We start from the raw sequence: 18,296 nt of genomic DNA on the forward strand, positions 1-18,296 counted from the left end.
CTAAACTCTTTCTGTGAGCCCAGCATTACCTTGATTCCAAAACTAGACAAAGACCCCACTAAAAAAGAGAACTACAGACCAATATCCCTGATGAACATGGATGCAAAAATTCTCAACAAGATAGTTGAATCCAACAGCTAGTAGAATCCAACAGTACTTTACAAGGTTTATTCATCATGATCAAGTGGGATTTATTCCTGGGCTGCAGGGGTGATTCAATATCTGCAAATCAATCATTGTGATACACCATATTAATAAAAGAAGGGATAAGAACTATATGATCCTCTCAATAAATGTAAAAAAAAAAGCACTTGACAAAATATAACATCCTTTCTTGATAAAAACCCTCAAGAAAGAAGGGATAGAAGGAACATACCTCAATGTCATAAAGGCCCAATAAGAAAGACCCACAGTGAATATCATTTTTAATGGGGAAAAAAATGAGAGCTTCCCCCCTAGGGTCAGGAACATGACAAGGATGTCCATTCTCACCACTATTGTTCATCAGAGGACTGGAAGTCCTGGCCTTAGCAATCAGACAACAAAAAGAAATAAAAGTCATCCAGTTTGGCAAGGAAGAAGTTAAACTTTCACTCTTTGCAGGCAATATGTTATTCTATGTGGAAAACCCAAAAGACTCCACCAAAACATTGCTAGCACTAATATATGAATTCAGCAAAGTGGCAGGATATAAAATCTATGTACAGAAATCTGTTGCATTTCTATATACCAATAATGAAGCAGCAGAAAAGGAATCAGTCCCATTGACAATTGCACCAGAAACCATAAGATAACTAGGAATAAAGCTATCCAATGAGATAAAAGATGTGTATGCTGAAAACTATAGAACACTGATGAAAGAAATTGAAGAGAACACAAAGAAATGGAAAAACATTCCATGCTCATGGATTGGAAGAATAAGTATTGTTAAGATGTCTATACTACCCAAAGCAGTCTACACATTTAATGCAATCCCTATCAAAATACCACCAGAATTTTTCACAGAGCAAGAACAAATAATCCTAAAATTTGTATGGAACCAGAAAAGACCCCAAATAGCCAGAGGACTGTTGAAAAAGAAAAGCAAAGCTATAGGCATCACAATTCCAGACTTAAAGCTGTATTGAAAAGCTGTGGTCATAAAAATAATATGGTACTAACACAAAACCAGACACATAGATCAGTGGATCAGAATAAAGAACCCAAAAATGGACCCAATGATCAACTAATCTGACAAAGCAGGAAAGAATATCCGTTGAAAAAAGACAGTCTCTTCAACAAATGGTATTGGGAAAATTGGACAGTGACATGCAAAAGAATGAAACTGGACCATAAGTTCAAAATGTATGAAAGACTTCAATGAAAGACAGGGGAACATCAACATCCTAGGGGAGAACACAGGCAGCAGCAACTTCTTTGACCTCGGCCACAGCAACTTCTTGCTAGATACATCTCCAGAGCCTAGAGAAACAAAAGCAAAAATGAACTACTAGGACTTCATAAAGATAAAATCTTCTTCACAGCAAAGGAAACAGTCAACAAAACTAAAAGGCAGCCCTACAGAATGGGAGAAGATATTTGCAAATGACATACCAGATAAAGGGCTAGTATCCAGAGCCTATAAAGAACTCATTAAAGTCAACACCCCCAAAATAAATAATCCATTAAAGAAATGGGCAGAGGACATGAATAGACATTTCTCCAAAGAAGACATACAAATGGCTAACAGATGCCTGGAAAAATACTCGATATCACTTGGCATCAAGGAAATACAAATCAAAACCACAATGATATATCACCTTACACCAGTCAGAATGACTAAAATTAACAACTCAGGAAGCAACAGATGTTGGCAAGTTTGGGGAAAAAGGGGAATCTTCTTACACTCTTGGTGGAAACTAGTGTAGACACTCTGTAAAACCATATGGAGGGTCCTCAAAAATTTAAAAACAGAGCTACCCTACAACCCAGCAATTGCGTTACTAGTATTTATTCAAAGGGTTCAAAAATGATGATTCGAGGGAACACATGCACCCCAGTGTTTATAGCAGCATTATCAACAATAGCCAAATTATGGAAAGAGCCCAAATGTCCATCAACTGATAAATGGATAAAAATGTGGTACACACACACACACACACACACACAGAGGAATATTACTCAGCTATCAAAAAGAATTAGATCTTGCCATTTGCAACAACATGGATGGATCTGGAGTGTATTCTCAGCAAAATAAGTCAGTCAGAAAAAGACAAATACCAAGAGGTTTCACTCATTTGTGGAACTTAAGACGCAAAACAGATGAAGGGAAGGAAAAAGAAAATAAAAACAGAGAGGGAGGGGTGCCTGGGTGGTTCAGGTGGTTGGGCCATCCAGCTTTTGATTTCAGCTCAGGTCATGATCTTGGGGTCATGGGATTGAGCCCCATGTGGGGCTATATACCCAGTGTACCCGGTGTACCCGGTATACCCGGTGGGGTGTCTGCTTTCTCTGCCTCCCTCTCTCCCGCCCTCCCTCCCTCCCTCCTTCCCTTTTTCTCGGCTCCTCCCCCTGTGCATCTCTCTCTAAAACATAAATAATCTTAAAAAACAGAGAGGAAGGTAAGCCATAAAACTATAAGTGACTCTTAACCATAAACAACAAACAGTGGGTTGCTGGAGGGGACCAAGTGGGGGGATGGGCTAAATGGGTAATGGGCATTAAGGAGGCAATTGCGATGAACACTGGGTGTTATACGTAAGTGATGAATCACTAAATTCTACTCCTGAAACCAATACTACGTTATATGTTAACTAACATGAATTTAAATTAGAAAAAATACAAACAAAACAAAAAAACAAAAAAAAGATCTTTCTGAGCGTATACAGAAAGTTAAGGGACTTACCCAAGATATCATCAAGAGTCAAGGAATGGAGACTTGACATTGTTAAAGGCAGTGCTTGGAGAAAAATCAAGCCTCCTGTCCTTTGTATCCTCATCCCAAATTCAGCCCAGGCATTAAAACTGCCCAGGCAAAAACAAACAAACAAACAAAACAAAGAAAACTTTTTACAAAATGGGGAACATACTTCGCAAATTGGTTCATTTTTTCTACCTAACAGAACGTAAATATTTTCCTATCTCTTTTACAAGATGATTTGTAGAACACAACACCTTGATTCAGAATCAGTGTGACTGCACCTGCTTTCCAATGAAATCCATTCTGAATATGCAATTATACAATTTAAGCTTCCTCACTAATAAGTCAGAAAACTTGGTATTTAAGTGGAAAGATAAACTATAATGAAATGAACATTAATCTGGAAAGAGACACATGGCAATCTGAATTCTTGCCCCACCCCTGAGACCATAAGCAGGTTGCTTAGCCTCTGAGTCCCTATGACTTAATGTTAAGAAGACAAGGAACTCTGTGTGGTGGCTTTGGAAATCAGAGAAGCCACATGCACAGGGCCTGGACAAACAGGGACACACCACTGGTATGGTAACTGTTATCTCTATGGATTCCATCTCTTCTTCCTCAATGTTAGGACACTCTAAATTCAAGTGTGCGACAATGATGCTTAGTGTTTATTTTGAAATGTCAGGGCATAATTCCAACTGTGGCTCATTTTATCATTTCCTGTTATATAGAATTTTCTTCTAAATCAACTCAATAAAGAAATCTACAAGCCTCTGCTAATTAACTTCTCGGCACAAACTACAGCAGCTCAGACTCAGAATATTATCATGTCAAAATTGGACAAAAGAAGAAAGGGAGTTTTTGGTCCTCCTTTGGGCAAGAGAATGGTAACTGTTCTCTGTTTCTATACATATGGTATGGCACGGGTCTTCTTCATGTCCCTTGCAACAGTCAGAACAAGGAAAACAACTGTACTAGGACTTGACATCTTTTTGTATGTTGTTGCTTTTTTTAAATCACAAATTTTTTTCAAGATTTTATTTTTAAGGAGCCTCTACACTCAACATGGGGCTCGAACTTAAAACCCCAAGATGAAGAGTTGCATGCTCTGCTCACTGAGCTAGCCAGGTGCCCCTTTAATCACTAATTTTGATTCAATTTTCTTTAAAGTCTGTTCATATCTGCATGCGCATTAGGCAACTTGACATTAAAAACAGGCAGTTGCCCTTTGAATTAAAAAGTAGAATATTCACCTAGGAAATTATCCACCTTTCTAGTTCTCTGATGAACATTTTTACTCAGCAGAGTCTTGCAGCTTGCTCCTCTAGACCTTTAAACAACCCAGCTCTCAATTGACTTCTCTGTGTTCCTCTGCCACAAATACCCTTCTGAACCTCACTTGTCACCACTCCAATGTTATAATCATTCTTAAAATCCTACCTTTCTCATTTACTTTAATGTGTTGAAGTTGTACAAGGAAAAAGAGGAGGCATATTGATAAACAAATTGGGTGAGAAGATGAATAAATCCTCAATTCTTAACCTAAAAAGGTTAGTAATGAGACTTTCCCTATTCCTTAGAAGCATGGATGCTAGGGAATATTATTTTTTATTTGAAAAGAGACCATCATTTCTCACATATGTTTGTGCAAGAAGATAATCTAATTCTTTGCCTCAACACCATCTACACAATTGGACAATATACTAAGGTGTTAATATTTTTTAATATTGCTTCTCTTTTTACTCTCAGGTTGTCTTTGTAGATGACGTCAATATGCCCGCTCGGGAAGTATATGGAGCTCAGCCTCCCATTGAGTTGCTTAGACAATGGTTAGATCACTGGAATTGGTATGACCTAAAAGATTGTTCTATGATTAAACTAGTAGACATTCAAATCATGTGCGCTATGGGACCTCCAGGTATGTCTTCTGAGTTTGTAATTACTAAAATTGACTATCACTGTGGCAATACCTAGAGAGATGGTTAGAGAAAGAAAGAGAAACCCAACTGGACTGAGTTACAATTTCTTGTGTATATGTCTTCTTTGTGTATACTTTGGGACCTATGGGAATGTACTACAATGGTCAACACTGCGAAGTGGGATGCCTTCCTTGGGGCCATTCTCCTACCAGTTCTTCCAGATCCTTTTTCACCCACCTTCTGGGACTTTGCACTTCCTTTCTCTGTATTCTAAGGACCCAGATCCCTGTGAAGCAGCTCATTTCCCTGTGTTATATTCCTTAATTCTTCAACTGTATGAAACCCCTGTTTCTTCCCCAGTCAAGTCCCATTAAATGAGTCTTTGGATTTAGACAGGCTGTTAAGAGGAATTTAAGAAGCAAAAAGCCAAAAGAATTAACCCTTAAATATTCTTTACATTTCCCAAGGGAAATTGATAAACTTGAAAGAATCTATGCAGGGGAAACTTTTTTATGATGGGTTAATAGTGGCTTGATTCAACAAACTGGACATTCTTAACTGTTTTTTTTTTTTTTTTCTTTCCTGAACTGAAGCCGGTATTCTAGTCTTTAAAAATTCCTTTTCTCCATATCATGTCTTCAGGGAATCTCATTGGTATTTGCCTCCTGACCCACTGACCTTTTGACCTGTAACCCAGTCAGGTTGCTCTGAGTCAGTAATTGCTCTCACCATACTTCCTGGGCCACTTCAAATGCTTTTTTTTTTTCTTTTCTTTCAAGTTTTTATTTAAATTCTATCTAGTTAACATGCAGTGTAATATTGCTTTCGAGTGTAGCATTTAGTTATTCATCCTTGTACATGCAACACCCCGTGCCCTCACCAGTGCCCTCCTTAATCTCCATCACCCATTTAACCCATCCCCTGCCCACCTCCTCTCCAGCAACCCTCAATTTGTTCTCTACAGTTGAGTCTGTTTTATGGTTTTCCTCTCTTTTCTTTTCTAAAAAAATAATATTATCTATATATTTAAAGAAAATAATACCGATGTTTTTTTTAATGATGGTGCATTCTAAGTTCATTATTAAAGCCTCATATTTGAGGGGTTTCTGGGTAGCTCAGTCAGTTAAGTGTCCAGCTCTTGATTTTGAGTGAAGTCATGATCTCAGGATCATGAGATCAAGCCCGAGTCAGGCTACACACACAGCGTGTAGTGTGCTTGCGATTTTCTCTCTCTCCCTCGGCCCATCCCTCCACTTATATATGCTCTCTCTCTCATAATAAATAAATACAATCTTTTTTAAAAGCTTCATCTTTGAAAATGTAATCATTATTTTATGAAAGTGGGACAATCTCTAAATTTTTAAAAATACAAGCAGTCAATGAAGTGGCCACATGAACCCCATAGACTAGACTTCAGGAAATTCATTTTAGAATGAGTGGAAAGAGTTAGGCTAAACGCCGAGATCGTGCTGAACTTCAGTCATGTGGGAAGGAATCTAAGTTTGACGAGTCATGTTTGCCAATATTGCATACAATATTACCATTTTAAAATGTTGTATTTTAATGTTGTATTGTAATGAGGATGTTTCTAGTTTACTGCTTTGGGCTATATGAGTCACAGAGAAGGTGGTTTTCTGTCTGGTCTGATTTTCTTTAGTAAATTGACCTGACTCAAGAACTCAGTCAGATAATTGAACTAGAAAAACAATGTGTTGAGGTTGGGGGAAAACTGTTTTTAGATCAGGGTTACCCAAACAAGTACTCTTAATTTCTCTGTATGCTGTGAATTTGTCCATCTTTCAAGTTGTTTTATGCTGTAAAATATTGGAGAAAATATTCTAGTGTGTAGTAGTAACATTGTTAAGAGTTACTGTTTTTAATATTTAGGTGGTGGTCGAAATCCAGTAACACCCCGATATATGAGACATTTCAATATTATAACAATCAATGAGTTTAGTGATAAATCTATGTTTGCAATCTTCTCTAGAATCTTAACTTGGCATTTTAAAATCTGGTAAGTAATTTAAAGTGTGTTCCTTTTTTCACTAGTGGGTATACAGTCTTTTGGAAACGTATCAATATAAGTAATACTTCTTGAACTATTCCCTGAAAACCTCTCTAGAGAAAGAAAAAGATAACAGGTGACATTGCTCCCCTCTGCTGCTCTCATCTCCAAGTATGGGAGCATAGCAAGAAGGGGCCACAGTATCTTTCTCTTTCTGTCTGATGTCTTGAATTTTAGCCCCAAAATACATACAAATTTTGCATTCTGCTATATAGTATGTCCATGGTGGAATTATTAATGTTTTGAATTTTCACCATGTAATACAATTAATGCTAGAAAGATGTATGCTAGGTTTATCCTGTGACTTTGATACCCTGTGGTAGAACACTTGAGTTCCTCAAGGAGATTCATATCTAAGAGCCTTTGAGCCTGTACCCTAGGGGAAACGTCACTGTCCAGCTCTGCACTTTCAGGAATGCAGAGGTCGGGGAGCCAAGTGGACCTGGGCAGTGCAAGTCTCAGCTCCCTGATGTCCATTCTCAAGAAATTGTCTTTCCTTGCCCTGTCTAGTGCTGATGGGAGACAGACATCTGGCTCCTCATCAAGCCAGAAATTAAAGATAGTCAGTTTTTCCCAAATGGATATTCATTATACATGTTCTTTCTACCCTCATTGTGCCATTTGCCCTTCTTTTTAAAATCCTATTTCACTTTCTTTTTAACTCTCTTTTTTTCCCTCTTTTTCTTATTCTGTATTTTTATTTCCTTCCTGTTTTCTCTGAAAATACTCATTTCACCAGTGTTCTTCAGGGATTCCTTTTATATGCAATTAAAAATGCTAAGGGATGAAAGTGATTATGGCACATTTGTCTAGTGGATGCTGGATTCGAGTTATATTATCGGGGTTCCTTGGCTGCCTCTTTTGTCCACTTATTTAAGTAGTTCTAAGTCCATGACATTAGTCCTGCCTTCCCATGGAGTTTCTTTAATCATAAAATAAAATAATGAATGGCAGGTAGTTTTAAAATAAATTAAAATTCTATTATTATTATTATTATTACTATTATGAGAAATGGTAATTTTATAAATTAAATCAATTATTTAATCAGAATAAATTCCACACTAGGCATGCTAAATATCATTTATGTATAAGATTTGCTAACGTTTTCTTTTTTTATTACATTTTTTTAAGTTATAAATTTCCAGATGATTTTCTAGATTTGACCGCACAAATTGTTAACGGTACAATGACCCTGTATAAGGAAGCCATGAAGAATCTCCTGCCTACTCCAGCTAAATCCCACTACTTGTTCAACCTCCGTGATTTCTCCCGTGTCATTCAGGGCGTTTGCCTGTCAAGGCCAGAAGCAGCAGAAACCAAAAAAGTGATTAAACGTCTCTGGGTTCATGAGGTAAATTTTTGTGTTACTGAAATATGATTATGCCAGAAACAAAGATTTTATCATGGCAACAACTGGCTAAAAAGAAGCATTTCCAAGTTTGTATTGTTGACATTCATTCAGCTATTTGGCATTATGGAGGCCAATAATCAAGATAATTTAAAAGAATATTTAACACTAATATATTTTATGATATTTAAAAAGGATTATCTCCTGTTTTTAGAAATTTTTGTTGACTTAAAAGATATTTCTAGGGGCGCCTGGGTGGCTCAGTGGGTTAAACCTCTGCCTTCGGCTCAGGTCATGATCTCAGGGTCCTGGGATCGAGCCCCACATCGGGCTCTCTGCTCTGCGGGGAGCCTGCTTCCCCCCTCTCTCTTGCCTGCCTCTCTGTCTACTTGTGATCTCTCTCTGTGTGTCTAATAAATAAATAAACTCTTTAAAAAAAAGATATTTCTAAGTAGGTATCACTTTGGGTCAATCTCCCTTACGTGACTTAATCCTTGTTAGTTTGATTTCAAATAATTTTTGAGATGGAATAATTTTTAAGGAGCTGTTTTTATAAGAAAAGAATGTGTTTGTTTACATTACTTACTTGTATTTCTAGATGCCAAAACAACTACAAAACAAACTACAAAACAAAAGTTTTGAAAGCATAAAAATATATTGAAAGTATATTTAAGTCCTTTGTGGGAAGAGTAATGCGGGTGAACATTTTCTTATAAAAATCTGAGGAAAGAAGGAGAGAAAGAATACAATAAAATAAGGCATCAAAAATAATAACTTAATACAAAGAATTATAGGAACATTAAAGAAAAAAAATTTTGAATATGTAAATAATATAGCTATTTTAATTTTAATAATGTAGTTAAATCTAGAAAATAGGAATGTGCTATGTTAAAACCATGTGCTGTTGAAATAAAAATTTCAAAAAGACATTTAGAAATGGAATTTTTAATGTAATGAAATTCATAATATAATAACTTCACATTTTTGATATTCATGCAATATAATGAGTTTAAGTTCTCAGCTCAAAACCTTTCAAGAGCACTCTACTTCACCGGGAGGGATTAAACATAAAATTCTGCTGACCCACAAGATTTCATACGTGTACCTCTTTCCTGGCTCCCGTCAGGCTGCCTGTTGTGTGAGAACACTCACTCACCTGCACCAGCAGCACAGGCCTCCTGGCTGTTCTCCCTGCCCGGAGTGCTGCCCCGGATCTCGTGCACTGGCTTCCTACTGCCTTTGAGCAAATCTTTCCTTCTCCATGAGTCCCACGCTGACCACCCTATTATACACAACAGGCTCTCACCCCACTAGTAGTTCCAGTCTTTCTTGACTTACTCTATTTTTCTTCTTTTCATAGCATTTATCAGCATCTACCATGCCATAAAATTTATTTGTCATGTTTATTGTCCCATCTTCCTCAGACAGCAGGCAAGTTCCATGAGGTCAGAGATTTTTTTTTTGGGGGGGGGGGGGGTCACTGATTTATTCGCAGCACTGAGAACAGTGTTAGACACATAGTTTTCAATGTTTCAAAAACATTATGAAGTAATTGAACTCAACGCTCTACTTGCGTTTTGTTTCTATTCACTCAAAAAAGACTTCCTAAGGGTCTAATATGGGCCAGATACTACTTTAGGTGTCCTTTAGGTGTCCAGACACTTTTACCAAATCAGAAGACCTAATGTAATTTTATTAAATGGTTTTCAAGGCATGAAACTGGCTTACTATTTTATGTTCCCTTTGGCTTCTCCATGGTTTTCAAACATTTGTGTGCCTAAAATCTGATTTGCTTATTAAATATAGTTATTCTGCAAAAGTGACCCAAGGAAAAAAATAAATTAAATTTCATCAAAGTTAAAAATTTTCACGCTTCTAAGGATATTGTCTAGAAAGTGAAAAGACAACCCACAGAATGGGAAAAAATATTTGCAAGTCATACATCTGATCAGTGTCTCAGATCCAGAAAACAAAAAGAGCTATTACAACTCAATAGTAAGAGATAAATAACCAATTTAAAAGTGGGCAAAGGATTTGAATAGACATTTCTCCAAAGATGATATACAGATGGCCAATAAGCACATGAAAAGATGTTCAATATCATTAGTCATTAGGGAAATGCAAATCAAAAACGCAGTGAGGTACGCCTCACACCCACGGGATGGCTGTCACCCCAACGGCAGATAATAGCAAGTGCTCATGAATTGGCGGAGGAATCCTGCCCTCATTCACCACTCCGGGGTATGAAAAGTGGTGCAGCTGCTTCAGAGAACAGCTAGTTCCTCAAACGTCACAGCTACCATGTGACCCAGCAGTTGTGCTCCTAGCCATGCACTCGAGAGAACTGGAAACACATGTGCACACAAATGCTTGTACACAAATGTTATTAGAACTATAATAAAAAGTGGACACAGCTCACATACATATCAGCTGATGAATGGACAAAGAAAATGTGGTATATACACACCATGGAATTTTATTCAGCCCTAAAAAGAAAGAGCTGTGCATACACGACACGGATGAACCTAGAAGACGTCATCTAAGTGAGAGAAACCAGACACAAAAGGTCTCATACCATATGATCCCATTTATACGAAATATGCAGAGTAAGTAAATTAACAGAGACAGAGTAATGGTTGCCAGGGGTTGGGGGGGCACCAGGGGGAAATAAGGAGTGACTGATAATGGGTACAGGGTTGCTACATGGGGGTGATGAAGAAGTTCTAGAATTAGAGAGTTGTGATGTTTGCTTAACTTCATGAATATTATAAAACCCACTGAATTATATGCTTTTAAAGAGTGAATGTTGTGATATGTGAATTATATATCAATTAAAACAATCTGTAATTCAGGCTTGGAGGTAAATAAACTCAAATCATAAATACAATATAATAAAAATATTCCAGAGATTACCTCTCTTGGAATGATGTAGACTTACAATAGAGAAATTTTACATATCAACTTCTCCAAATGGAAGAGGGGGCCACAGAATCACAGGGTAGAGAGCAGGGGATCTGCAGAAGGGAGCATGAGAGAGCCTGTGAAGGTGCTGGAGGTGTTCTGTATCTTGATCTTGGTGGTGGGGACCTGGGTGTATAAATGTGTAAAAATTCTTGGGAGCTGTGCGCTTAGGACTTTTGTATCTTCTATAAAGAAACAGAAGTAGAAAAATAGGATATTCCCAGGTATCGTCCTCAAAGTTTTCAAGTGGGCCCTGCCGTCTGCATTTTAGCAGGTAGCACGGGTGATTCAATACAGGTTTGTTGACAGTCCTTGGGAAACGCGACCTTCGGTTCTTGCTAAGTAGCCCGCTAGGTAAGAGTATTCTGAACTCATCTTCAGCAGTGATACCAGATATGTGAGGTTGGCTTGGTTTAGGTTTCTCCTCCCACAGGAATATTGTACAATGTCTTCAGTACCTCAGTCCAAGGACATGACTATTGGCCTATGTCAGGGAACTAGATTGTCCAATAAATAAATAGCTTTTGAGCCAGTGAGAGTATGCACGAAGCCTCACTCATACTATTTGCCTACACAGCCACCACTGCTAGAGAAAGGGATGACACGCTTATGGCACCAGCTTGACAGTAGTGAAAACACTAAAAGCATTACTCTGGAACACCATTAGGCTGATTTCAAGGTGGTTTGTAATCATTTCATTTCTGAATTTACAGTGCTTCCACATACATTGCCATTTTATTTTTGCCCTACAACTGGAGTGGAATGCCGAGCAAGTATTCCTGTTCCCATTTTATAGGTAAAACAGCTTATGCAGACAGGGTTCAGTAATTTCCCCCAAATGACAGTTTTGTTGGCACAAATATGCATTGCTTCTCTCATATGTGTACTAGTCTGCTAGAGCTGCCATAACAAAATACCACAAACAGAGGGGCTTGACAACAGAAATTTATTTTCTCATAGTCCTGGAGGCCGGAAGTCCACTTGCAAGGTGCCACTGAATGTGGGTACATGGCTGCCTCCTCACTATGTCCTCACATGGCTCTTCCCCTGTGCACCTGCAGGGAAAGAGTGGAAACTCTGTTATCACTTCCTTTTCTTATAAGGACAGTCCTATGAGACTAGGGCTCTACCCTTGTGACCTTATTTAACTTTAATTACCGCTTTAAAGGACTTTTCTCTTAATATAGTTATATTGTGGTTAGGACTTCCCCATGAATTTGAGGGGTGGGGAGGGACACAATTCAGTCCAAACATATAGTAACCAAGTGACACTTATACCATGTTGAGGAAATAGTTGTTTTATGTGACAAGACTGATTAACTATTTCTTACATTCCCATAATATGTACATTTCATAAGAGTTTATTTTAATAGATTGCCCTCTGCAGTGACTAATAACAAAAATAATAAATGTGCAAAACAAACTTGGTTTTCACCTAAGACATTTCTTCCCCAGCCAAAAATGTGCTTTAAAAAAATAATACTATTCATTTGCCAATAATTTTCAGAATGTTTCCTGACTTGGAACAAGGAAAGATCACTACAGAGGAGTCCCCAGCTTCTTTATCTGTATCTGAGTGACCACCAAAGGAAGCCACTTTCTTTCTCTAGTCTTCTTTTCCTTCTCTAGTCATTAATATTCTTTTTTTAAAGATCTTTTTTAATTTGAGAGAGAGAAAGCAAGAGAGAGAGCATGAGCTGGGGAAGAGGCAGATGGAGAGAGAGAGAGAGAGAGAGAGGCAAGGAGCCTGATGTGGGGCTCAGTCTCAGCGCCCTGGGATCATAACCTGAGACGAGGGCAGATGCTTAACTGACTGAGGCACCCAGCTGCCCCAGTCGTTAATATTCTTTGCATCTCTATAATCTTCTTCTGTTCCCCCCAAATGCCTTTATTTATTAACTATATGTAACTATGTATTATCTCATATATGATCATAATTAATATTTAAAATAAGCATTATTATGACTCCAGCCTGATTATTTGGCTATGGCTTTAATAAAACCCATGGAGTTTTACTGGAGTAGTTTTTATGTGACTTGAGATTGGTATGTAAATACAGCTACAAAAATAGAAGAATCAGTTCTTATAGCTGCTTTTTAATTATTCAGGTCCTTAGAGTGTATTATGATCGTCTTCTGGATAATGCAGATAGAGGTTGGCTTATCAACTACATTCAAGAAATTTTGAAAAAACACATGGATGAAGATTTTCATGAGCTTTTTCAACACTTAGATTTCAATAACGATGGGCTGGTAGAAGAAGATGATTTGCGTAGCTTAATGTTTTGTGATTTCCACGATCCCAGGCGGGAGGACACCAACTACAGAGAAGTTGAGGATGTGGATAATCTTCGGGTGATAGCAGAAACTCACTTAGAAGAATACAACAATATGAGCAAGAAAACCATGAGCCTTGTCTTATTTCGATTTGCCATAGAGCACATCAGCAGAATTTCCAGGATCCTGAAGCAGCCTCGCAGTCATGCTCTTCTGGTTGGTGTTGGCGGGAGCGGGAGGCAGTCTGTCACCAGATTAGCTGCCCACATGGCTGACTATTCAGTTTTTCAGGTTGAAATCTCCAAGGGCTATGGTACTACTGAGTGGCACGAAGATTTAAAAGTGATCCTAAGGAAATGTGCCGAAGGTGAGATGCAAGGTGTCTTCCTGTTCACAGACACTCAGATCAAAAGGGAGTCATTTCTAGAAGATGTCAACAATCTGCTGAATGCTGGGGAGGTTCCAAATCTCTTTGCGTTAGATGAGAAGCAGGAGATATGTGATAAGATGCGTCAGTTAGACCGCCAACGGGATAAAACCAAACAGACAGATGGAAGCCCCATAGCTCTTTTCAATATGTTCATCGATCGCTGCCGCAACCAGCTGCACGTGGTCCTCGCCATGAGTCCCATCGGAGATGCATTCCGGATCCGCCTCAGGAAGTTCCCTGCTCTTGTTAACTGCTGTACCATTGACTGGTTTCAGGTATGGCCATGTGCATTTCAGACAGACTCCTGGAAATGGTGACTCTTCATCATCATCATAGCTTATTTTATAGACTCCCCCCAAAAAGGTGGTTGAGCAGAATTTTCTGATCAATGATAATGTATGAAATTAGAATTCAAAAAATCAGCAAAAGAGAAAAGCATCTTATTACTCATAAATACATTCATTAAGCTCAGTATATTACAGAAGGTTTTAGGATGAATTTGAGTATCAGTCAGGGTCCTCTGAAGGCTTCCCTGAGAAAAGCTGAATGAAGGAACTGTTCCTGGAGCTACAGCTCCAGGTGGGGTTAAAGGAGCTGAGAGGGGACAGTGGAGCAGTTAGGAGAGGGTGGAGCATAGCGGGGAGCTTTAGTACAGGTTGGGCATAAAGGGACAGAGGGAGGAAAGTGTGTTCCTGGGGCTCAGAGCTGTGGAAGTAGGATTACTTGACAGGAGCAAGAACCCGAAACCTAGAACTAAGCTCCTGCTAGGAAGGAAGGGAGGGTATGAATACTCCTGCCCCTCTCCTGTCCTTCCAGTCTCTTTCCATTAGCCAAACCCAACAGGAAGTCAAAAGGAGGAAAGCCAGAGTGACATTTGCGGTAGTTAACTTCAGTATCAGGAAGCACAGAGCAGATGAGACAACGGCGTGCGGTGGGAAGTTTGTGGGTTGTGGCCAAGGCCCTGTGAGTGTTTTTGGCCTTGGGGAATTTGCACAGCCCCTCTGTTCTCCATGTCCTGCTAAGACTGTCAAACAAGAGATTTATTGAACCCTCGCTCAATAGCAGGTACTATTCTAAAAGCTGGAAGTGAAAAGGAAAATGAAATAGACAAGGTTTCTGATCTCGTGCTTATTTTCTAGAGACAGACAAATCTCTCCATCAACAGTGTGGCATATAGGGAGTAAAAGCATTTCTGAAGAGTTGAGCTTTTCAGAGGAAGCATGCCAGACGAAAAGTGCTAGTACTGAGAGGATGTGGGCAGAGGGCGTAAATTTGTGAAGTGAAGGGGCTGTGGAAGGAAGGGGTGTGTCAGGGGACTTGGGAGTGGCAGGCATGGAGTTACTGAGGGGGAGTAGCAGAGGTGAGGTCAGGAAGGAGGGAGGGGCCCAACAGGCAGAGATCGACAAGTTGGTTTTGAACTTGAAGTTCACTGGGAAGTCTTTGACGGATTATTAGTTGGGGAGTGTCACATGAGCTAATTTACATTTTGAAAAAAACCTCTCTGGCAGCTGTAGAGAGCCACACCAGCAGGGAGACCAGTTAGGACACCACTGGAATATTCCGAGCAGAAGGAAACAGGGAGTTGAATTGGATGGCTGTTGTAGAAAGAAGAGAAAGGATTTGGAAGCTACTGTGGGGATGGTACCTATAGAACTTGCTTATGGGATGAATGAAGGATTGAGAAGGAGAGGTATCAGGCTTGATTCCTCCATGGCTGGAGCAAGGGGTGGGTGGTGGTGGTGTTTCCAAGTTGGGGAAGATGGCAACTACTTGGGGAGAGACAGGAACTACATTTTGGACTTGTCAAGTTTGGAATACCTTTCAGAAAAAATCAAAGAGATAGTCATTCAGATGATTCTGGACTTTACAGGAGAGGATAATAACATATACCTCAGAGAATTATTGGGAGAATACAATGAGATGACACTGGAAGAATGCACACAGAAGTAGACATTCCATAAATTTAGTTCCTGTCCTCTTCCTTGCTCCTGCAACACACACAAACCATTTCTCTAACCTTTGAACAAACCATGACGAGTCAATGTTAGTAGTACTAGCTACTGACTCCTAAGTGTGTAAGTCCTTCGTTGGGGGTCGGGGGTCGGGAGTCGGGAGTTCCTCATGGAAGTGTCTCTCCTGCCCCATCCTTCACCTGTTCCTCTCCACTTCTGACATCGATAAATCACAAAGGGCTACAGTAGTAACAGACTTACACTGGTCACTTTGATCAAGTACTAACTCATTTATCCTAAATTCAGTCATGGCCAGAAGATGCACTCCAGGCAGTTGCCTCACGCTTCTTGGAAGAAACTGAAATGTCAGAGGAAATACGAGAAGGCTGTATCACCATGTGTAAAAACTTCCACACTTCTACTATAGATTTATCTACATCTTTCTATGTTGAACTTCAAAGATACAACTATGTGACTCCTACCTCTTATCTTGAATTAATCTCCACCTTCAAGACCTTGTTGGAAAAGAAAAGAAGGTAAAAATGAAATTTCATATTTCTATTTATTTATGTATTTTAAAGAAAGCATGCACTAGTGGGGGGAGGGGCAGAGAGAGAGAGGGGGAGAGAGGGGCAAACAGACTCCACACTGAGCACGGAGCCTGTTGCAGGGCTCGCTCTCACTACCCTGAGATCACAACTGGAGCCAAAACCAAGAGTCAGACACTCAACTGACTAAGCCACTTAGGTATCCTGGAATTTCATATTTCTAAGTAAGCTACAGTGATTTTAAAACATTTGTGTGTACAAAAATGACATAACTATGATGTAGAGATTTATTTTGTATATATATAATATGTATATATATACATGTTTGTACTCTGATTATTGTTTATATATATGCATATACATGCCTGTGTGTGTGTGTGTTTATGTGTATTTGATTTATTTTGCAAACATCTTCAGGATTGGGAGAAGGTCTTATTCTTTTATATAGATGTATCATCTAGCACATTGTAAATACATCATCATATTTGTTAAAGGAATAAAGGTGTGCCACTCAGAGTTGGGCTGACTCCAGGATCCTTTGACAATGATACTGAGTAAACACCATTTAGAAAGATTTTTTTTTTTTTTGTAAGTAATTAGATAATAGATAAAACTTCTGCTTAGGTATTGAACAGCTGAAACCCAGAGACAGCTAGTCAGGTTTCCTTCTTTAAATCCTCATTTGAAAAACCTCAATATGAACATCAATAAACTTATATACTATAGAAAGAGTCAGTGTGAATTTTTAATGTCATTGAGGGTGACATTTATTTATTTATTTATTTATTTATTTGTAGTTTCAAGTTTTTATTTAAATTCCAGTTAACACATACTATAGTATTGGTTTCAGGAATAGAATTTAGTGGTTCATCATGTACATACAACAACCAGTGTTCATCACAGTAAGTATCTTCCTTAATGCCCACCATCCATCTAGCCCACCCCCTGCCCACCTCCCCTACAGCAACTCTGCTTATTCTCTATCATTAAGAGTCTGTTGTATGTTTTTTTTCTTTTTTTCCCTCTCTTTTTCCCTCCTTCCCCTATGTTCATCTATTTTGTTTCTTAAATTCCATATGAGTAAAATCCTATGGTATTTGTCTTTCTCTGTCTGATTTATTTTACATAGCAGAATACACTCTAGTTCTATCCATGTCCTTGCAAATGGCAAGATTTCATTCTTTTTGATGCTGAGTAATATGTCTGTCTGTTTCTCTCTCTCTCCCTCTCTCTCTATATACATATATGTAAGTTTGGGGGACATCATGTTTCATTTTCATTTGTTCCACGTATTTTTTAATTTCTTCTTGAATTTCCTGATTGACCCATTCATTCTTTAGTAGGATACTTCTTTAGCTTCCAGGTATTTATGGTCTTTCCAAATTTTTTCTTGGGGTTAACTTCAAGATTCATTGCATTGCGGTCAGAACATATGCATGGTATGATCTCAATGTTTTTATACTGGTTGAGGCCTGATCTGTGAACTACTATGTGATCTATTCTGGAGAATGGCCTGTGTGCACTGGAAAAAGAATGTGTATTCTGCTGTTTTAGGATAAAAGTTTCTGACTATATCTGTTAGATCCATCTGGTCCAGTGTGCCATTCAAACCCATTGTTTCCTTGTTGATCTTCTGCTTAGATGATCAGTCCATTACTGTGAGTGGGGTGTTAAAGTTCCCTGCTATTATTGTGTTATTATCAGTAACTTCCTTTATGTTTGTTACTAACTGATTTAGATATTTGGGTGCTCCCAAGTTGGAGTCATAAATATATAGAATTGTTAGATCTTTTTGTTGGATAGACCCCTTTATTATGATGTAGTGCCCTTGTTCATCTCTTTTTATAGTCCATGGTTTGAAATCTAGTTTTTCTGATACCCAGACGGCTACTGTAGCT

General features: G+C 38.6%; 1 protein-coding gene across 2 annotated transcripts in view; it reads left to right on the forward strand.

Annotated features, from left to right (window-relative positions):
- Window positions 1-18,296, forward strand: part of DNAH7 (dynein axonemal heavy chain 7) — a 275,773-nt gene that overhangs the window by 133,754 nt on the left and 123,723 nt on the right. For both annotated transcript variants that reach the window (XM_032860188.1, XM_032860189.1), the window contains 6 exons: window positions 3,631-3,786; window positions 4,649-4,817; window positions 6,706-6,832; window positions 8,015-8,234; window positions 13,301-14,173; window positions 16,157-16,386. In XM_032860188.1, the coding sequence (XP_032716079.1) occupies window positions 3,631-3,786; window positions 4,649-4,817; window positions 6,706-6,832; window positions 8,015-8,234; window positions 13,301-14,173; window positions 16,157-16,386 (1,775 nt within the window). The remainder of the gene's footprint in view (window positions 1-3,630; window positions 3,787-4,648; window positions 4,818-6,705; window positions 6,833-8,014; window positions 8,235-13,300; window positions 14,174-16,156; window positions 16,387-18,296) is intronic.

The sequence above is a fragment of the Lontra canadensis genome, unplaced genomic scaffold, assembly GCF_010015895.1.
Source record: "Lontra canadensis isolate GAN:19392208 unplaced genomic scaffold, GSC_riverotter_1.0 scaffold18, whole genome shotgun sequence".
Taxonomy (NCBI): domain Eukaryota; kingdom Metazoa; phylum Chordata; class Mammalia; order Carnivora; family Mustelidae; genus Lontra; species Lontra canadensis.